Source organism: Pleurodeles waltl, chromosome 8 (genome assembly GCF_031143425.1).
Source record: "Pleurodeles waltl isolate 20211129_DDA chromosome 8, aPleWal1.hap1.20221129, whole genome shotgun sequence".
NCBI classification, from domain to species: Eukaryota; Metazoa; Chordata; class Amphibia; order Caudata; family Salamandridae; genus Pleurodeles; species Pleurodeles waltl.
The window spans coordinates 661604238-661621465 of record NC_090447.1 but is presented as its reverse complement, the minus strand read 5'-3'; the positions used below and the strand labels follow the sequence as shown (position 1 = coordinate 661621465).

The 17228-nt window shown below is 41.0% G+C and overlaps 1 protein-coding gene across 4 annotated transcripts in view; it reads left to right on the top strand.

Moving 5' to 3' along the window:
- Nucleotides 1–17228, top strand: part of DMD (dystrophin) — a 6960831-nt gene that overhangs the window by 1879237 nt on the left and 5064366 nt on the right. For all 4 annotated transcript variants that reach the window (XM_069204753.1, XM_069204754.1, XM_069204752.1 and 1 more), the window contains one exon: nt 4831–5072. In XM_069204753.1, coding sequence (XP_069060854.1) covers nt 4831–5072 — 242 coding nt within the window. The remainder of the gene's footprint in view (nt 1–4830; nt 5073–17228) is intronic.

Below are 17228 nucleotides of genomic sequence, written 5' to 3'. Positions count from 1 at the left end.
GCATCACCAGCACTTAGAGTCTCTCACAAACAGGTTCAACTGAAGGAGGAGTCCTTTTATTTCTGAAGTCCTATCTTGGTTCTGTAAATGCAGCAGGTACAGTCTTCCTGGATGCAAACTTTATTCCTCAGGTTCAGCAGGTGCAGTCATTCTTCTGTTCTTTAGGAGTCCAGAAATGATCTGAGTCTGAAAACCAGTGGTGTAACTTTTATGCCAGTTTTAAGTTTCTGGTTGGTAAGGACAGTTATAACCAAACCGGGTACAATTTCCACTAGCAGCCTTTCCCCCTATTGCATTATTCTATGTGGAGCTAGCACTGAACAATCCCACAGTGCATCTCTCTGCCCAAATAAAAAATGTTGGGACTTCTTCACTAGGTGAGAGCTATGAGCACATCCTTGAGGTGTGTCTAGTATAATAAGCCACTCCTCCTGGAAAATCAGTCTGCAATCATATTTCCCCATGTGGAGGAGATGCTAGCCTGATTACCTGCACAAAGGAGCTGACAAGCTAAAGTGTGACTCGCATCTGCCTCTCAGAGATGGTAGCCCATTTAAAAAGGGACAATTTATAAAGCAGTTCCCTTGGATCTTCCTGATGGGAGGAGGTCACACCTCCTCCCTCCAGCAGACCCATTGTTCATTTTCTTGGGAGAGGTTCAAATCGAGGGCAGCAGGCTCTCGCAGGTGACAATTGCTGTTGTTAATCAGCAGCCACTACCAGATCTTTGGGCAGAAAAAGTGGGGACTTTCTAAAGCCGTCTTTGCACTAAATTTTACTTTCAATCTGAATTCAGCCTTAAGTCATGTGTAATGTAACACTTAATTTGATACTTTGAAGTACTATATTCAATGGTCCCAAATTAAAGTTAGCATTTAGAGTTAGGCTAGTGTAACTCCATCTTACTCAATGGAACTACCAGCCTTGCTACAGTGGGAAAAAATAATTTTGAGTTTCGTTATTACCACATGTAAAACAGAAAAGAACAGGTGCTTCTTTGTGATATTGAGCACCATGCATTATGGCCTACTAAAGCCTTCCCTATGGGGTAACTTACACACAATAAAAAGAAAGCTTTTGACTTATCAAAAGGGTTAATTTTGCTATGCCAAGTTGGCAGTTTAAAAACTGCCTAAATAGGCTTCAGTGGTAGACCTAGCGTCATGGTTTCACTGTGTAACTATAGAGGTAGCACAATAAGTGCTGCAATTTACTAGTGGCTTTTAAATTACTAGCCCTGGTGTTAAAAATTGGGTTACTGGTTGATTGGAGTGGGAGCCATGGTCAAGCAACAACCACAATCCTAGTCAAGGTAAGGCACAAGCAAAACCCAAATGAACCTGTGCTCAACCCCCTGATAGCTTGGCACAGAGCAGTCAGGCTTCACCTGAAGGCAATGTATAAAGTATTTGTGCAGCACTTCAAGCAGTAAAACAATGAAAGCACCACACAAAAAAGGACCCCACACCAAGTTAGAAAAAGATAATATAATAAATAAAACAACACCAAAAGAACAACAGAACAATTAGTAGAACTGGAGTTATGCATTTTTAAAGAATAAGTTGTAAAAAAAATATTTAGGAGGAAGAAGTGCCATCTGAGGATTTCTGGTCATGACAGACTGGGGCAAAGTCAGGAATTCAGGCCAACCACAATGGAGCACGGGCTGGTAACAGGGACCCAGTTAGTCCTGCTGAACCAAAGTACCCTAAATCCTGGTTGAGAAGCCATTCATGGGTCCGACGCAAAGATGCGTCAGTTTCGAGATGCGGGCAGGCTGTGGTGAGACTTGCTGAATCATGTACTTTGAGTATTTTGTTGATTGAGCTTGTGATGTAAAAACCAGTGTCAAGTATGCGTGGCACAGTCAAGAAAATACATTGGTTCTGATTCACACTGTATCAGCAATGCGGAGGTTCACCATCGAGGCAGCCACCAATGAGAGATGCGAGAACCTTGAACATGTGAAAGCATCACACAATGGCAATTCTGAAGGCGATGCACTGGTCTCAAGATGCGGTGCTGACCCATGCAGTAATGGTGTTGCACCGGTTCTGTCCACACAACAGCAGCAATGCATGGGTTCTGCTCCTGCAGTAGAGGATGCATCAGTTTTGCTGGAGCAAGCACCTTAAGCCCACTTCTAACGGTCCAGGACTGGGGTGGCACCAGTTGGCAGTGCAGACTCACAGATGGCGGGGTCTAGGAGCAGGGTGGTTGGAAGTTATTTATGTTCCTGAGATTTCAGATCAGGAGGTCAGCCAACTAGCCTTTGGAGTCACTCTGGGTTCTGGATTCAGGAGATTCAGGTCCAGTCGTCCTCACTCACAGGAAAAATGGCAAATGTCAGCACAGTAAGGCAGGATTCCAGCAGAGTAGCTGTCCAGCAGAGTGGCAGTCCTTCAGCAGTGCAGCAGTCCTTCTTCCTGGTGCAGTATCCACAGATCTAGAAGTGTACTGAAGTGGTGGTGGCTGAGGGCCAGTATTTATACTTTGGAAAGTGGGAGAAGCTTCTAGACCGTGGCTTTGAAGTAGAAGAAATTCCCTTCCTCCCCTGCCCTGGCTACAAGCTGGCTGGAGTGAAAATACAGGATTGTGAAGCCCTTTGTGTGTGGACAGGACACAGCATATTAAGGTGTAAGTGAGGCTGTGTCCAGCTTCTCCCTCCTATCCTGCACAGAGGATGACTATTAGGTCACACCTAAACTCCCATTGTGTGTGGCTGTTTAGGAGGAATACACAAAGCCCAACTGCCAACTACACTCAGTCATGTGACTAGAGAAAGGTTGCAGACGCCAAATAGCCAGGGCAAGAAAATGCCAGCTTCCTAAAAGTGGCATTTCCAAAATTGCAATTTAGAATCTGACGTCACCATAAGTTAGGACACCAAACATAAAGGGATCATCTCTTCCTATTTGGAAGCTACACTTCTAAGATGTAATAAAGCAAATCCAATGTTATCCTATGGGAGATATAGGTGTTGCAGTAGTGAAAAACAAATTTAGGAGTGTTTCATTACCAGGACATGTAAAACCTAACAGCACATGTCCTACTTTTTAGATACAATGCACCCTGCCCTTTAGACAGTGTGCAGAAATATAATGCTTATGCATTTTGGAAAGGTCATGTGCTGCTGACAGACTTAAAATCTGAAGTGCTAAACCTCACACAAACTGCAGCTGAAGTCTGTTTCAAGCTACTTGGTTATTAAACAGTCTACATTAGGGCTGTCCAGGGCCTGCTAGAGGGGTGCTGTATGTGTATAAAAAGGGAAGGTTTGGACCTGGCAACAGGCTTATTTTGCCAGGTCGAAATGGCAGGGCAAACTGCACACACAGGCTCTGAAATGGTAGGCCAGAGACATGTTTAAAGGGCTACTTAAGTGGGCGGCACAATCAGTGCTGCAGGCAAACTATTAGCATTTAACTTGCAGGCCCTGGGCACAGGTGGTGCACTTTACTAGGGACCTACAAGTAAACTTAATATGCCAATTGTGGATCAGACAATATTGACATGTTTTGAGGAGTGAGCACATGCACTGGTTAGCAGTGGTAAAGTGTGCAGAGTCCTAAGGCCAACAGAAATAGGTCCAGCAAAAATAGAGGAGTAGAAGCTAAAGTCTGGTTGAAGACCACCTTAAGGCTAACAGGTCTAACACCTGGGTGCATTCTGTACCTTATACTATGCACTTTTAGGTAAGTTTCTGATGACAGCAGGGATTAGCCAATTACATGTAAACTTTGAGGGATAAGAGAACGTGCACTGGTCATGGTCAGTAGGACCAAAGTTCACTTCAGAGTCAAATAAACAGCACCATCAGTCCAAAAATTTGGGGACGTCACACAGAAGAGGCACATTTTTATAGCATTGTTCGAAGAGCTCAGTGAATTTTCGAATATTAACAAAACATATGTCAACTGTCCCTGTATTATGGCAGTAACATTGTGTTTAAAACATACTAATAAAAAACAATTAAAAAAAAGTGATTTAAGTAATAATGTCCTCATCTCTTCATATTGTACAATGCAAAGTAGTGAACATAGAGAAATGCACATTTATAATGTAACATAATACATAACCATAAAATATGGACTAACCTATGGCAAATATGTTATATCAGAATATGTGTATGGTGACAATTTAAGTCACAATACTCTAATAGAATATTTATGCACTGGGCAAGGTCATGTGCTGCTGACAGACTTAAAATCTGAAGTGATAAACCTCACACAGACTGCAGCAGGGGTCTATGTTCTCATCTACTTTGTTATTGAGCAGTCTGGTCTGTCTGTCTATCTATCGATCTATCTATCGATCTATCTATCGATCTATCTATCGTTTATTTTGCTGCTTTACTGTGATAGGCACCAAATAGAATGTCACACATTTGCCGAGTTTTGTGAGTTCTGCTGCTCTAAAATATCTCATCTGGATTTAAATTATTTACCCGGTAGGCCCGTCGGAACTGGTAAAAGATAGAGAAGTGTCACAATATTGCTATAAAAAGAAGTGGTTGAATTTGAATTCCCTTCAGCTCATACTAACATCTTCGTTATTTGGAAATGTATGTAGAACTGTCAAGTGAGATAGCTATTATCATGCAGTCTCCTGCAGAAGCTCACATTAACTAAAACTGTGACAAGACATTCATCCCCACATTAACAACCAATGGCAACAGTTGAGAACAATTTTCTGCCCGGTCAGTTACTGGCTTCTTAACAAATTGATGGTCAGTCCTTCTTGCATAAGCCTAAATTAAATGAATTAAGTTGCTATTCGCGTTGGCTTTCATTTGTAATACTTTTATGCATATTTGTCTTTTTTTTCTAGATGGCCTTAATGCTGACAGCGTCAGTCAGGCCTCTGAGCAGTTAAACAGCCGCTGGATTGAATTCTGTCAGTTACTGAGTGAAAGAGTGACATGGCTAGAGTACCAAAAGAACATCATTTCGTTCTACTCCTTGCTACAACAACTGGAGCAGGCAGCAATTACTGCTGAGAATTGGCTGAAAGGACAACCAACCCCAGCAGCTGAAGCAAATGCAGTAAAAGCACAGATTGAACGATGCAAGGTTTGTTGAAATGAAACTGACATAGGGTGAACCAGACCTACAATCCATGTTTTAATTGTTTGTCGGCATGCATAGTTCTTATATTTGGTTATAATATTTCAGTGTTTGAAAAGTGGGATTCCAGTTTGAAACGTCTAAAAAATATACATAGGAGCACTGATGATTTGTGTCTCTATTTTTGTAGAAAACACGCTGGGACTTGTCTTTTAGAGTTGGGCGGATGAAGGGCCATAGACGTAATTTATATGTTGGCAGGGGTCGCAGCTGTGACCACTTGCTTACCATTTGAGAGCCTGACACTACCTTTGCGACCCCTGGCCTCAGAGGTGGCAAAATCAATGACAGGGATATAGTAGCAGCTTGTCCTTATGAACGTCAGTTGTGGCTCGACTTCATTTATTTTCTTTCACTGTTTTATTACACTAATACTGAATTATGTTTCGTCATTGGCTATTAGTGTAATAAAAATTGAGTACAATTAGCTGGAATATGACCATCTCTGGCAGCCGAGACAATTAAAACAAAAATGCTTTTGAATGTCTTTTGTGTGCGTGCTTGCAAGCGTATGTTTACATGAGAGTGTGTAAGTGTGAATTTATTTTTTTGTGCAAGCATGTGCTAGTGTGCCTGGTCTTTAGTAAGTAAACTTACAAGGGGAGGAGTATAGGCCGATGAACCTTTTTGATCGCATGAAGTATCCTAGCCACGTAGTGACCAATGTTATCAATATACCCAATCAATAATCACTAAGAGAATTATTAATCATTAATCAATTATATCAACATTCCATGAATAACTGTTGGAAAATGGATTACTGGTTAGGGCAGGTAAGTACCTATACTTAGCAATAGGCCACTAACCTCCACTTAGGTCCACTTAGGTCTCAGTAAATTAAACCTAGCTCAATCCTTGGTAGCTTGGCAACGAGTGACAAGGCTTAACTTAGCAGACAAAGTGTAAAGCATTCAAATATCACAAAACAGTAATTAAATAAAACACAGGAAACAGTTTAAAAATCCAAAATGAATTAATAAAAATAGATTATATTTTTATCTTTAAAATGACACAGAAACGAATAAAATCAGATGAGGGGAACCAGAGATATGAATTTTTAAAGAATTATTGTTTTCTAGCGCCTAGAACAAAAAGTGCCAGTCTGGTCATCTGGTCGCACCTCGACTGGGGCAAAGTCAAAGTTTAAGGCTGATGGTGATGGAGCCCGGCTCGGCTACAGCCCGCTCGAGGCCTCGGTCAAAAGTTTACCTTGGGACTTAGTCGTTTTTCTGAAGATTTTCTTCAGCGAGACGAACCTGCCAGTCCAATCCGACCTCCTGGAACTCTTCCTCGGATACGCGTCGCAGGAGCCCTCGGTGGAGTCATTTTTTCGAGGTGAAAATCTTTCGACCGGGGCAAACCTGGATCTTGATCCGACGTCCTTGGAGCCCTCCTTGGATACGCTGGCTGGGAGGTCCCGTTCAACTTCCTACGTTCGGACTTAGCCTCTTTTTTGGAGATTTTCTTGACCGGGACGAACCTGCAAGTCAGGCCATGTCGCGGTTGAGGCAAGCCGGAGTTGCTGCGGCGGATCAGTCCCTCTATGGAGCTTTTTTTCAAAAGTTCTCCAAAGTTCTTCAAACTTCTAGATCTTCTTCCAGATGTTCTTTTAAGGTTCTTTTGGGATCCATAGCTCACCCAAGGGTCCAGAAGCTCCGAGATACTCCTTGGGGGTGTGGACTACAACTCCCAGAATGCACCTGGCGCAGACTCCTTTTTGGCCACTGGACAGTGGTCAGCTGGTTGGTTTCTTCAGGAGTCGGTGCAGGGGACTCTGGTTAGCATTTTTTCACCTGTAGCAAACAGGGAGTCCCTCCTTGAACCAGTTGAAGCCAGGCAAAGTCCTTCTTGTGGTGAAGCCCAAGTGTGCAGCTGGTGCAGTCCTTCAGAGTGCAGGGTCCAGGTGTAGGCCAGGGGTCCAGCAGGGCAGTCCTTCTTCTTCTGTGGTTTATCCTTGTTGGAATCTGATGGGGATCTGAGGTGTGGGTGCAGGTCTGCCAGTATTATCCTTGCTCCTGGGTGAAAAACAGGGGAGTCCTGGTTCTCGAATCAGGTGTAGGGTCCTTCCCCCTGTGATGATCACTTCCTGGGAAGTGTCACAAAAATCAATCCCAAAAGGCAACATTCTTCAAAAATCCATCATGGCTGAAAGTGATTTTTGGTGGTTAAATCTGGCTGAGCCCACCCACTGGTGTGGCTAAAAATCCTAAACACACCCCTCTCCTGCCCTCTCCTAATCTAATCAAGGGGGCACCTACTTGTCTGGGTTTGCAGGATGTGGGGGTGTTGCTGGGTTGCTCCAAATGTCCTTCTCTGCCTTTGAAGACCAGCTTGGCAGCCCTCCCCCTTCCTGTCTCACCATCTGCTGACGGGAGATCTCCTCCCACAGGCACATCTCTTTGTGTGAAGCCAGGCCACTTCAAACCTCATCAAGGCAGCCTGGCCAATCAGAGCACAGCAGCAAAAACACTGCAGGGCTGAAGTTGGCAACTTTTTAGTTTAAGACTTTGGAACTACTTTTAATTCCAAAGGCAAATTTGCATATAACTTTAGTTTAAAAGCAGCCATCAAGGCAGGCCTGACTTTAAAATGACACTGGGCACCTCAGCAGTGCACCTATGGGTGCACTACCTATGCGGGGGTCCCTAAACCTCCATGCCCTAACATATACTAGGGACTTCTAGGTAGGTTGACTTAGCCAATTATCATTAGCCTAATTTGCATACTGATTTTACACAGAGCACAGGCCTTGGGACTGGTTAGCAGTACCCAGGGTGCCATCAGAGTCAGGAAAACATCAGCAAAAAGTGGAAAATGGGGGCAAAAAGTAAGGGGGCCTCTGCAATCAGCCCTGTTCTCTCACAGTAACCACAACTCAATATACGTTTTAGCAATAATTTTATTTCCCTATTAGTTACAATTCTAATCCATATGGTTAATTCAAACTTTATTCAATCAGCTCAGAATTAGTTCATTAATGTCCACCAGTAACATAATCTAATCAGAACTTGAGAAAACATATGCTTGAATGCTTCAGCATTAGCCAACAAAGATGAATATAACAGCATTAATAGCAGAATTCAGCAATCAGTTTGCCAATCATTGTCTCTGTCAACGTCACCCAAAGGAACCTTACCTAACCCAGATTACCATTAGCATGTGGGGCTTCTTGTGAAAACAATTTAGAGCATGAATTTAAAAAACATCTAGCTAAAAAGAAAAACAATTTAAATAGTGCAGTTGGTACCTAGAAAGAAAGGCACAAAAGTTAACAGTCACATTGTCATAGCTACCTATCCACAGAATGGATCAGCAACAAAGTCAGACTTCATCTTCAGGTCATCAATCGATCAGCCACGCATCAGGTTCTCAAGAGCATGAGCCCAATGACAGAATCTCGAATCGCGTCATCCGACATCTAACATCCGCATCAATTCTCCCCTCACATCTGAAGATTTTGCCCTTTGTCATGACATTTTATTAAGGATACCCAGTCCATCCCCCTAATTCTTAACTGGTCAGCCAATCACCAGTTATTACCCTAACCAATAATGCTTATTTTATGAATCTATAAGTTCTAAGATTACGCCGTTCTCAGTTCGTTGATTGGTTCACTTTTCAATGTCCTCATCATCCGGCTCATCGGGTATCGAAAATGTTGCATCTTCTTCTTCAGTCAGTGTCTCTATTGTTCGAGTCCTGGGAAAGTACATCTTGTCTGCTCTACACAACATATGTTACAATTTGATTCATTCATCTCATGTCCATTGGTACATTGCATAAAATTCTAGCTAAGCAGACTTTAACAGCGAATGGTTCATGGTCTGTTCAATAAATCAGCTTCTCTACAGTGCTAGTAATTCAGCTTTTACATGCAGCCTGGCAAACTAGGCCACAACTTCGGCTAAGTTAGCTCTACAATATAATGCAAAACACACATTATACATCTCAATATGACATACTACTACATTATTTTTGTACATTTTCAATATTTTATGCAGTTTTAATCATTTTAGTACAAATTCATATAAACTAGCAGTCACTCTCCGTGGGCACATTTTTAAACGAGCACATAAATTTTTCTATGCTGAATTCTCTATCAGTTTCTTGTTAATCAAAACGCATAACACTCATTAATGTTTCTAATTAACATATCTGCGTCAGCACATGTGTGTGTGAGTGAAATTGATGGTCAAAGGGCATGTGATGTCACTTCCGCTATCCCTTTTCGTTTGCATGACATCTGCCAAAATGTCGTAGATGTCTTGTCCGACGAGCCAGGAGTGCATTGTTGTCAATGATGCTATAAATATAGCAGATGGACTTTCTACCAGCAGCAGCAGTAGCAGCTGGAAACCCTTTAATACAAAATCATAATAAACTATGTTTATTATTGTTTTGTTTTAAAAGAGGTGGGGCCATGGACTGTGACGAGCAGTGAGGGGAGTGCACTGTGCACTACCCTCAGAGCGCATGTGTGTTTGGCCAGCTGTCTCGGGCCAACCAAACTCACATGCGCAGTGTGCTCTCTCCAACCAGGCACTGTGTTGCCAGTCTGGAGTGAGAAGGCACAGGCTCCCAGTCTGCCTGGGAGCACCCTTGGTGCGCGCTCACTCCCAATCCTAACGCTGCTCTGAGCGCATCAGGATTGGCCGCAGGGCAGGCTGGACGCCTGTGCCTGCACTTGACTCGAGGACGGAGGAGCATAGCAGTGCAGTGCGGGGTGGAATTAGGGTACTTTTTTTTTATTTGTATTTTATTTTTACCACCACGCGCAGTGCCATCCCAGCCCTTTTCCCTCCCACAAGCCACCACTGCTCAGAACAAGTAGTACACTCCTAGAGGGCAGTATGAAGATTAATCAGAATGTCACAGATAAGCTTTTGTTATTGACTGGGTCTATGCTTTTAATTGGACAGTAATAAAACCTCTAGGCTAGGGTTTTGTGCTTTGAATCATTCAACAATTCCACTTCCCAGGGCCTAAGAACCTTTAATAGCGAAAAGTGGTCACTCCCGAAATTGGATGGAACATAACAATGCAGACTCTTCTCTGAAGGGCTGCTAATCTTTTATTAGGCCATCATCAAAATTTATCAGTTGTTGATTGTACTTCTAACAGGTGAACATATGCGTTTCCTAGCAGGGCCAAAACACATTTATTTAAAATAGCGCATGAACCTTTCCAACAAAGTACTTTTACTTTTATTTGGGCTGCACTGGATATTCTTATATTTTTAATGGCTTGGAACTTGAAATTCTTTCCTTGATGGCATGTGGCCTCAGTCCAAAGTCTGAATGGGTTCCGATGTGTGCATGCTGGTAAATTTGGACAGACATACGTTCTGAGGCCCCGGTTTTCCTCCTAAAATGTTGTGATATGATATGTGTGCAGCACTTATCAGAATCTCTTCCTTCACTGACGTGTTAAATGACATTGTCAAATTATAATCAACTATGCAGAAAATCATGTACCTTACGTCACATGACAGTTGTTTTGATTTCTATTGCTCGAGAATGTTGCTGAAGTTAGATCCAGGGCTCGGTGTGGCTTGCACTCCTTTGTGAGCTCCCCCAACCGCCTGCCCATCTCCCTGTCTGCCATTCAATGTATCTCAATTGCCTACAGCACTCACATTGCCAAATCGGGCCACAGGGAGGAAGATGCAGGATACATCCCAAAGCCCACTGGATAAAGAGAAAATGCACTCAGCAAAGGACAAAGGGCAACAGAGGATTGACCTGCAAACCAGACAAAGAGCAAAGGAGATAAAGTCAAAGGGGCCCCCCAAGGGCAACCAAAGCCCTGAAGCAACTAAATTACATAAAGCACCAAAACAGCTATGTCAAGACAGCCCCCATTATCACTCCCTTACCACCCCTTTTATGCCTTCTGCACTGATGCCTGGCAATCATGAGGTAAGGAAAGGGTAAATGGAGGTGTGAAGTGAGATAAGAAATGTGGGAGCAAGGAAAATCTTAAAGACTTTCCAGAGTCCCTCATACAGCTAACAACACCTGTGATGAAGAAATACAAGGCGTCCCCAACAGCAACCAGCTCACAGTCTACCATCGTCGCAAGGTGCAGAACAGCACAAATCATGGATTTCCCTAAATCCTCTAAAGAGCCAGGCCCCAGGTCAGGACTCAACCATTGATGGCATCACTGAGTCGACCATTAAAGAGACCAGAGCAAGATCAGAACCATTATCTGAAGTCTGCGCCATAGGCCCTGAGTCTCTCCTCATCCCAGCATTGTTATGCATAATCAGAACCTATCAGTGGTTCAGGTGTAGGTGCATACAACAGATCTGAGGATCTTTAAGCTATAGCTACATGATGGAGGCACCCACACTTCGCAAGCAGGGATGCCCCCAGCCCCCTGCATAAAACAGCAACCATAGATAGCCTCTGGCTGCATCCTCAAAAGAGTCAAGATTGCCTGCCCACCCATAGATTAGACTATGCCTTACTGGAGGCAGTCCCAGATGACTCATTTGTGTTGCAAGAGATGCTATTAAACCCATTCAACCAACCCTATTAATACACCATAGACCAGCATAGCATTTCAAACAACTCTTGGCCAGTCCAGGAACGTATGTGATACCTCCAAAAAACAGATGACATTGTTCAACTAAGCCAAACCCCTATTGACCTTCAGCACCTCATTGACCAACTGGTAGAATATATCTAAATGCTGTGGATGGAACAAAATTAAGGTGCTGTGCTTCTCAATTTCATCCTCAAGACCCAATCCCTCACTTGGAAAGCCTCTGGTCAACTCATAGAACTGGTCAAATCATATAAATACCTATGTGTGTATGTAGAAGCGCACTATCATTCAGTGAGTACCGTTCTTCCAGAAGAAGTACAGCAAGCAAGCTCCAGTTCTCCTTCAAACTACTACAAAAGGGTTATGAAGTATATCTCATCACTTCCTGTGCCAGATCATCAATGCAAAGGTTTTAGCATCATTCACATATGACTCTGAATTATTGAAAGAGAGAGACACAATCTTACTAAACTTTCCCCACTCAACACTCTTCAAGAGAATAATTTCCCTCTCGCAAGCATACTTTGCAATCAATGGTCACCTGTTTTAATTTTCTTACAAATATTCAGATGTATATTGCAGTGATGTTTAACTAATTGTCAGTAAAGAACATTTCCTACACATTTACCAGTGGATTACCATCCTATTTTCAGTTAAGTGTTCGGGTGAGGAGAGAAATGGAATTGGTTTTGATGGACAGAAGGAAACCATTACTTAAGGCAGTAGATCATGGGAAAACACCATAGGTAATGTTACTTTCCATTTGACCATCTTTCTTACATTTGACCAGGGATTATTTTACACAGACTGAAAGAGGTGGCAGTGATATTTTCTGTCTTGCAGTGATATTTTATGTCTCATCTGGATGGTTTAGGTATTCCTGACACACAGATCCACATGTAACAAATCAGGGTGTATTATTCTACAAGGATCCCCGCTATTGCTAGTGGTAATATATATATATATATATATATATATATATATATATATATATATATATATATATATATATATTGTTAGACCTGACAGCCTTAGGGTGGTCACCCCTAACTTTTTGCCTGCCTCCCTCCACTTTTTAGATATTTTTTGCTGGTTTTAACACTCTGCGGACTTTACCACTGCTAACCAGTGTTAAAGTGTATATACTCTCTCCCTTTAAACATGGTAACATTGGATCATACCCATTTGGACTATTTAATTTACTTATAAGTCCCTAGTAGAGTGCACTATATGTCCCTACGCCTGTAGATTAAATGCTACTAGTGGGCCTGAAGCACTGATTGTGCCACCCACTTAAGTAGCCCCTTAACCTTGCCTCAGGCCTGCCATTGTAAGGCCTGTGTGTGCAGTTTCACTGCCAATTCGACTTGGCATTTAAAAGTACTTGCCAAGCCTAAAACGCCCCTTTTTCTACATATAAGACACCCCTAAGGTATGCCCTAGGTAGCCCATAGGGCAGGGTGCTGTGTAGGCAAAAGGCAGGACATGTACCTTAGTAGTTTATATGTCCTGGTAGTGTAAAACTCCTAAATTGGTTTTTACACTGATGTGAGGCCTCCTCCCTTCATAGGCTAACATTGGGGCGGCCCTCTTACATTGATTGAGTGGTAGCTGCTGATCTGAAAGGAGTAGGAAGGTCATATTTAGTATGGCCAGAATGGTGATAGAAAATCCTGCTGACTGGTGAAGTTGGATTTAATATTACTGTTTTAGAAATGGCACTTTTAGAAAGTTAGCATTTCTCTGCACTTAAATCTTTCTGTGTCTTACAATCCACGTCTGGCTGGGTTTAGTTGACAGCTCCCTTGTGCATTCACTCAGACACACCCCAAACAGAGGATACTCTGTCTCACTTGCATACTTCTGCATTTTGAATGCATCTTCCTGGGAGGGTGGAGGGCCTGACACTTGCATGTCAAAGGACAGTAGCCTGCCCTTACACAAAGGACTGCCACACCCCCTACTGGTACCCTGGTAGACAGGATTGAACTGAAAGGGGACCTTGTGCACTTCTAAGCCACGCTTTGAAGTCTCCGGTATTTGAACAGGTTCTCTCCCCCTACCAACTCAGACACTTCCTGGAGAAGAAACTTGAACCAGAACTTGCATCCTGCAAAGAAGATCTGCCTGGCTGCCCAAAGGACTCACCTGTCTGCTTTCTGTGAAGGACTGCTGCCTTGCTGTTGCCCTGCTGCCTTGCTGCTCTCTGGTTGTGGTGAAGAAATGCTCACCATGGGCATGGATAGAGCTTGCCTCCTGTTTTCCTGAAGTCCCAGGACCAAAAAGACTTAATCTCTACAAGAAGGACACCTTGTGCAGAGAAATGCGACTCACAGCCTGCCACAAATGGCGCACAGCCTTCACCGCAGTGAAAAATTCACTGCACACCAACCGGAACGAGGCAGCCAGACTTCTCATTGAGAAGATAGATGCAGTGCCAGTTTAGTGACTGGAAATTCAACGCATGACCCACCGGATCGACGCACAGCCGAGCCAGAACAACGCAGCCCGGCTTCCAGAGAGAAATCGACGCAGCGCCTGCCGTGCAGTAGAAAATTCAACACAACGCCCACTGAATCAACGCAGCTCCTGTGACTTCGTCCAGCCAGTGCAGGGAATCCACGCATCTTCCCCTGGGCGTATGAAAACCCAGCAACCAGAAGAGGATCCACGACCGATTTCATTGTTTTGACCTGCATCTTATCAGATACATGTTATATATTTTTCTAAACACTGTGTGGTATATTTTTGTGGTGCTATATTTTGTTATTGTATGATTTATTGCACACATACTTTACACATTGCCTTCTAAGTTAAACCTGACTGCTCAGTGCCAAGCTACCAGAGGGTGGGCACAGGATAATTTGGATTGCGTGCGACTTACCCTGACTAGCTTGAGAGTCCTTGCTTGGACAGAGGGTAACCTGACTGCCAACCAAAGATCCCATTTCTAACATATATATATATATATATATATATATATATATATAGTCACCACTTCATCTAAAATGGAACTGTGTTAAAGGTGGAAATAAAAGTATACAACCTCATTGAAAATTTATCAGTATTTTAGTTGTGACAGATAAAATTGAAAGAATGCATTGTCTACATGTACCAAAATGCCATAGGGCCTTACTGAAAAGACCTACCAGTCATACCTTTCTACACTGCTTTTTCTAAGTACTACCATAGTCTGTGTTAAAGTAATGAAATATGTGTATCTGTAAATGAAGGAAAACTGGCTGAGCATGAGTGAAGGAAAATCAAATGATGTCACTCAAACATTTGTGCAAGAATTCTGATCAATCACTGTAGGGGACTTTGGAAACTGGTGAGCAGAATCACTCATTTGAAACACTGGCTTTGAACTGGAGTAGATTCTGTCCTTGGAAGTTCATATTAATCAGTTAAACCTCACATGCAACTAACACACCCGCATTTCCTGCTCTGTACCCCTTCCTTGAAGAGAAGGAAAGGGCTAGAATAGCTCATAAATTTCAATAGAATCCACCTTGGGCTACTGTAGTGATGTGTTCCGAGAGAGTCACCAAAAATATTCAGAATCAAAATAAATAAGGTAAGACTATTGGTTTTTTGCATATAATTTTTTTTGTTTTTTTTTTTTAAACAGTTGTATACAAGAATTTTCACTTTAATATAGTTATATATGTATTAGTTGTCAGTTTTAGTTGTTGGTAATATTAAAACAGTTCAATTAAGCTTTTGAAATATAGTTTGTAATTTTTAATATGTAATTAATTTTGGTACATGTAATTATCAATTTATAATTTATTAGTAGAGTTTGGGTTTGTACGGGAAGAGGGTGTGAGTTTATTTTAATGAGTAATTATTGTTTTTATTTTTAATTAATTTTTATGTTGATTGCACAATTAATTGGAAACTAATTACATTAGTTGATTGTTTTATTTTGATTATTTGATTGTGTTGTTATTTTGTTTAAGTGGAAATATTTTTTCTATATTGTAATTACTAATTTATAATTGTAGGATTTGCAGGGGAGAGCTTGAGAAGTTATTTATGTTACATAATTTATATTTGTAATAAAGTTTTTTGGGTAATTAAATATTAAATTCGTAAATATTTATGTAAATAGACTAATTGTAAGTATTTTGTGATTTGTATGTACATTTTGTTTTTGTATAGTGTAATTACTGATTTATATTTTAGTTGTGTGGCTGTTGGGGTTGTAGAGCGATAGGGTAGAAAGTAATTTAGATTATATTTTTGACACCTTCATATTTTTGTGATAAATACATTTTCAATTAACTTTCAGTTGATTCATGTTATGCAAATTTCTTTCTTGTATTTTAATGAATTGATAATTCAGAGATAAGTGCATTTAATAATGGACTTTGTAAGAATATTTTTATTTAATATTTGGATTAATTTGTATTTAATTACTATTTTGATGTTATTGTTTTTTTCTAATTTATTTTAATTTGATTTTGGGTTTGTAGTTTTTATAGGGAGTATGAAGGGAAGTGTAATTATTTTAAATAGATTTTTTTTTACCTGTTCAATTATTGTATATTACTTTTTTATTTGCATTTAATTGTGTTTTTCTATTCAGCATTACATATATATATATATATATATATATATATATATATATATATATATGGGTGTGTGCATGTTTTAATCATTTTGTTAGATATGTAAATGTTTTCTTTAATGAGTAGGAGCTTGAATACTATATGTAGCCCTCCCTTAGTCCAGCACATTCCCTAATTTTGCTTACTTTGGGGGGAATAGTAAATAACCTCTCTAAAGTCCGACAGTTGCAGAGATTGAAGTGAGAATAGTAAATGCAACCACTCCAAAGTACAACACTTTTCCACCTTCTGTTGGTGGTGGGTATAAAACCAGTCCCAGGTCCTGGTGAAATATGACCAGTGACTTCTGATTGTGCTTTACTTTTTCTTGGCACGTTTTTTACCAAAAACTTTAACATTCATATGCCTCGTTCCCTGTACTGGATTTTAGTCATTCTGGTGTAATTTTTTATTGCATTTTTCTCTATTTTTAGAAATCAGTTGTGGTATTTTTAGTGTGTTGTGTTATGATTTTTTAAATCTTTTGGGACTGTTAAGTACTTTATACACTTTTCCTTGAGTTAAGCCTATCTGCTCTGTGCCATAGCTGTAATGGGCGGAGACCTGGTTTATATATTTGGATTCTCTTCAACATTTTAGCTATGAATTTTTTGTTTTTTATCAGCATGGCTTGTACCGTTCTATCTATATTTGTTTACCTTTATTATTTTTTTAAGTTTTGATCCTTGCACTCTCCGGTGCCCCTCTCAAAAATGTCTTTAGCACACTTTTCTTAAGGGTAAGCGAAGGATACTTTAAGGAAATGTTTAGTTTAGCTTTGTATGGACCTCCTTGTAAAGTTGTAGTAAGAGCTTAGCAATTGCATGTATAAACCATTTGGTAACTCTCACCCTTCACATGGTAAGAATATATATATATATATATTGTTACACATGTTTATGTATTAAAAGCAAAATTACAACTGATACTGTCTTCT